The following is a 3570-nucleotide window of genomic DNA, read 5'->3' as shown; positions in this document are numbered from 1 at the left end:
TACGGTGGTGGCTCTTCAGGAGGGAAGACCATCATTGGAGGTGGAGGCAGTGGTGGATCCTCCGGATGCTGCAGTGGAGGATCCAGCTATGGGATGGGCGGAGGATACGGCAGCAGCTCCTCAGGCCAGACCATCATCATCAGCTCTGGAGGTGGCGGCGGAGGCTCCTCCTCCCAGCAGAAATGTCCCATCGTCATCCCCAGCGTGGTGTCCCACCAGAGCAAGCAGAGCTGCTACTGGCCCTACAGCCAGCAGAAGTGACAGCCCTGGGCAGCTCCGGTTCTGAGCCTCTGCCGCGGCACCTCTGTGTCCCAGCCCTGGCTCTGCTGCCTGGTCCTTCCCAGCGTGTCCTCTCCTGTCCCCTGGACGCTGCATCCTCGTGTGAGAACTCCAGGGTTCCCCTGGTGCGCTCCTGGTGTTGGGGTGCCTTTGATAATGTTCTGCTGCTTTCCCAAAGGCACTTTTTATATCCAATAAATGTCGTAATTGCTCAAAACTGCCCTTTTATTTTGGTAATTAATTAATTTCTTGCACCACCAAGCTGCATTTCATAGTCTTAGGATGTAGAAATGTCTCTGATGAGGTGTTTCGCTCCAAAGCCACCTGCTTTATTGTCCCAGAGGTTCTGCACCTTCATTTTCCACCTGGGCTCTGTGAGGGAGGAGCAGAAGATCCCAAAATTCAAAGGAACCACAGCACCGACACCCTTTGGTGCCTGGGCATGGTGCAGGCCGTGTCCTCTGAGGTGCCAGCACCCAATGACAACCTCTGTGGACCTGATGGGAGACGTGACCAGGCCCAGCAGGCTCAGCTGGGAAAAGCAGGGACTGGGGATGACCCAACAGGTGGGCAATAAAACCATGACAACCTCCACGGCCTTGCCATCCTCCCCTTTCCAGCAGCAAACGTGAGGGAACTGCCCCAGGCTGGGTCGGGGGAGGCTCAGGGTGGACAGCAGCAGGAATTTCCCCATGGGAAGGGTGGTCAGGCCTTGGCTGGGGCTGCCCGGGGAGGTTTGGAGTGTCCATCCCTGGAGGTGCCCAAGGAAGGGCTGGAGGTGGCACTCAGGGCTCCGGGATGGATGACAAAGCGAGGACAGGCTGAGCTCGATGGTCCGGGAGGGCTTTTCCAACCTCAGGGATCCTGGAATTCCATGATCTGTACCCAGAGGGAAGCCTCACCTTCCAACCAGACAACCCAGCCCCGGGCCAGGCAGGAGGGGATAAAACCAGCAGCAAATCCCTCAGGCAGCTCCAAACCTTCCTCCCGGCCCCAAATCCCTCCCTTCCCAGGCTTTGCACCCTGTCCCGACAGCCCCACGCACGGATTTCTGCCCGGGATTGGGGCTTTGGCCAAAACTGGGACTCTCTGTCCCCAAAGGGACACTCCCCAGAGCTCAGCAGACCCCAGAGCTGCTCTGTGGGGTCGGGCTGGAGCAGCTGGGATCTGCAACCCCCTCCAGCCTCCCTGCAGGCCCAGGTGCTCTTTCCAAACCAGAGGAAGGAGATGAAAAAGAAGGAAGGGAGGGATTTGGTGTCATAATCCTTCGCTGAAGCCTAATCCAGCCCGGCTGGGTTTAAACATCGGGACATCCCGCAAGCTCCGTGTTTAATCTCCCTTAGAGCACCTCTAGCACCCTTGCAAAATACCCATTCAGGGCATCAATCACTTCTAAAGACCTTCTGGTTCATATGCAAATGTGAAAAACAAACAACTTTCCCTGGAGGCAGCAGGGAGGGCTCAGCTCGTCACCAGAGCACCGCCAGCATTTCTTCCCCTTGTGCGTTCTCCTACTCCCACATCCCCACCCACCTCTCCCGGGGCTGGGGGCCCGAGGATTCCTGCGTAGCCCAGGGCAGGGGCACAGGAATCGGCTCATTAGGCAGAAGTAACAATTACAGCAGCGAAATGAGCGGTGTGAAGGGAGATATGGATCGGGAGTCAAAGCAAACACTGAAATCGCAGTTTGGTAAATAAATCCTTCTCATTCCCGAGGGTGTCTCACTTCCCATACATGTTAAACGCCATATAAATGTTCCCGAGGCTGTTAAAGCAACTCATTCAGTCGACTTTTACCTCCTAAATGTGTTTCCGATGGCTGAAGAGGGTAAGTCTGGGGTTTCTTTCTGGGATTTTATCATTTCCTAGTCGCGGGATGCAGCTGATTTCACCTCGGCTGGGGCTGGCAGCGGGACCTCTCGTCCTGAGACAAATCCTCGGCATCTGGGTGGGTTCTTGCTCCGTTTCGGGTCCAATCCTGGGGAGAAAGGGGAAATCAAGGCACCAGACCGGGATGCAGAGGGATGAGCAGGGTAAAAACCCGGATGGGGTCTGCGGTGGGGACTGCACAACCCTTGTGGGTTTGAATGTGCAGGACACGTTTTTGATATTAATTAACAACCCTGAGCTGGACCTCAGGATGGCCACGAACCTCTGTGTCGGAGCCAATCACTTTCTGTAAAAGAATTTTGGGGCTGCAGTAACAGAGCCAGAGCCTTTGATCCTTCGCTCTTGCAACAATTGAGAAACAGAAACGAGGATGATCCCCGGTATTTTTGAAGCTCTGTGTCTGTGGACACGAAAATGAGCGGGGGAATGGCAGTTATTAGAAGGGAAAATAATATATTTCAGAATTTATATTTCAGGTTTTGGATTCAGAATATATTTCAGCTTTGGGATTCTCTGGAAATAGAGGTAGAAAGAGGAAAGCTATCCCTGGAAGAGTACAGATATCCTTGGATTTGAAGAATAGGGGCTTGAAGCAACCTGGTCTAGCAGAAGGTGTCCCTGGCCACGGCAGGGCGTGGCACTGGATGAGATTTAAGGTCTTTCCCAACCCAAACCACTCCACAATTCCATGATTCTCTAACAGCTCAGCAGTACTGGGTTCCAAAGCCTGGAATTGCCCCAGTCCCTGGCCAAGCTTTCCTGGCCACAGCACCAGGCTTGGTGCAAACACGAAGCAAAACCCTGCAAATTTGGGTGTTTTCCTTTCCTCTTCCAGCTTTACCACTGTCTCCGGCGGAAATGTTCCCGGCGGAACCGGGGCTACAGCCGGGACATCTCCCTGAGCCACAGCGGCTTCTGCAGCGGGAGCTTCTCCAACCACCACGGCCGCGCCTCCTTCTCCTGCGGCCGGGAGGGCTCGGTCACCTACAGCCGGAGACCCCCGCCCTGCCCGCCCCGGCCGGCGCCAGCCCCCTTCAGCATCTCGGGGGGCTTCTCGTGTGACACCGACGGCTCCCTCGTGGTGGCCAGCGGGGACTGTGGGGTCTCGTCTGGCTGGGATGTCTCGGTGGGCACGGTCCCGGTCTATGGCTCCGGGGTGGGAGCGGGGTACAGCGGTGAGGGCGCGGCTCCTGCCGCTGGCAGCGCATCCATCTACCACGGAGGGGATTTGGGAATGGCTGAGGGAGCAGGGGCTGGGTATGGATACACCGCACCCCCGAGGGACACCCTGAGCACGGGGGGCGTCGCTGAGGGGTCGGGGTACTACGGGGGATACGGAAGCGGGGCGTTCCCAGGCCCGGAGCTCAGCCCTGCGGGCGGGGGATGCGCCCAGGTGGTGCA

General features: G+C 56.9%; 1 protein-coding gene across 1 annotated transcript in view; it reads left to right on the top strand.

Annotated features, from left to right (window-relative positions):
- The window catches only part of LOC107214628, a 12421-nt gene extending 11558 nt beyond the window's left edge, over nucleotides 1-863 (top strand). The window contains exon 10 of the mRNA XM_033519785.1: nucleotides 1-863. This exon is cut by the window's left edge and continues 1 nt beyond it. Coding sequence (XP_033375676.1) covers nucleotides 1-261 — 261 coding nt within the window. The 3' untranslated portion in view covers nucleotides 262-863.
- The last annotated feature ends 2707 nt before the right edge of the window (nucleotides 864-3570 follow it).

Source organism: Parus major, chromosome 25LG2, assembly GCF_001522545.3.
Source record: "Parus major isolate Abel chromosome 25LG2, Parus_major1.1, whole genome shotgun sequence".
Taxonomy (NCBI): Eukaryota; Metazoa; Chordata; class Aves; order Passeriformes; family Paridae; genus Parus; species Parus major.
This window is presented reverse-complemented; position numbering and strand designations above follow the sequence as displayed.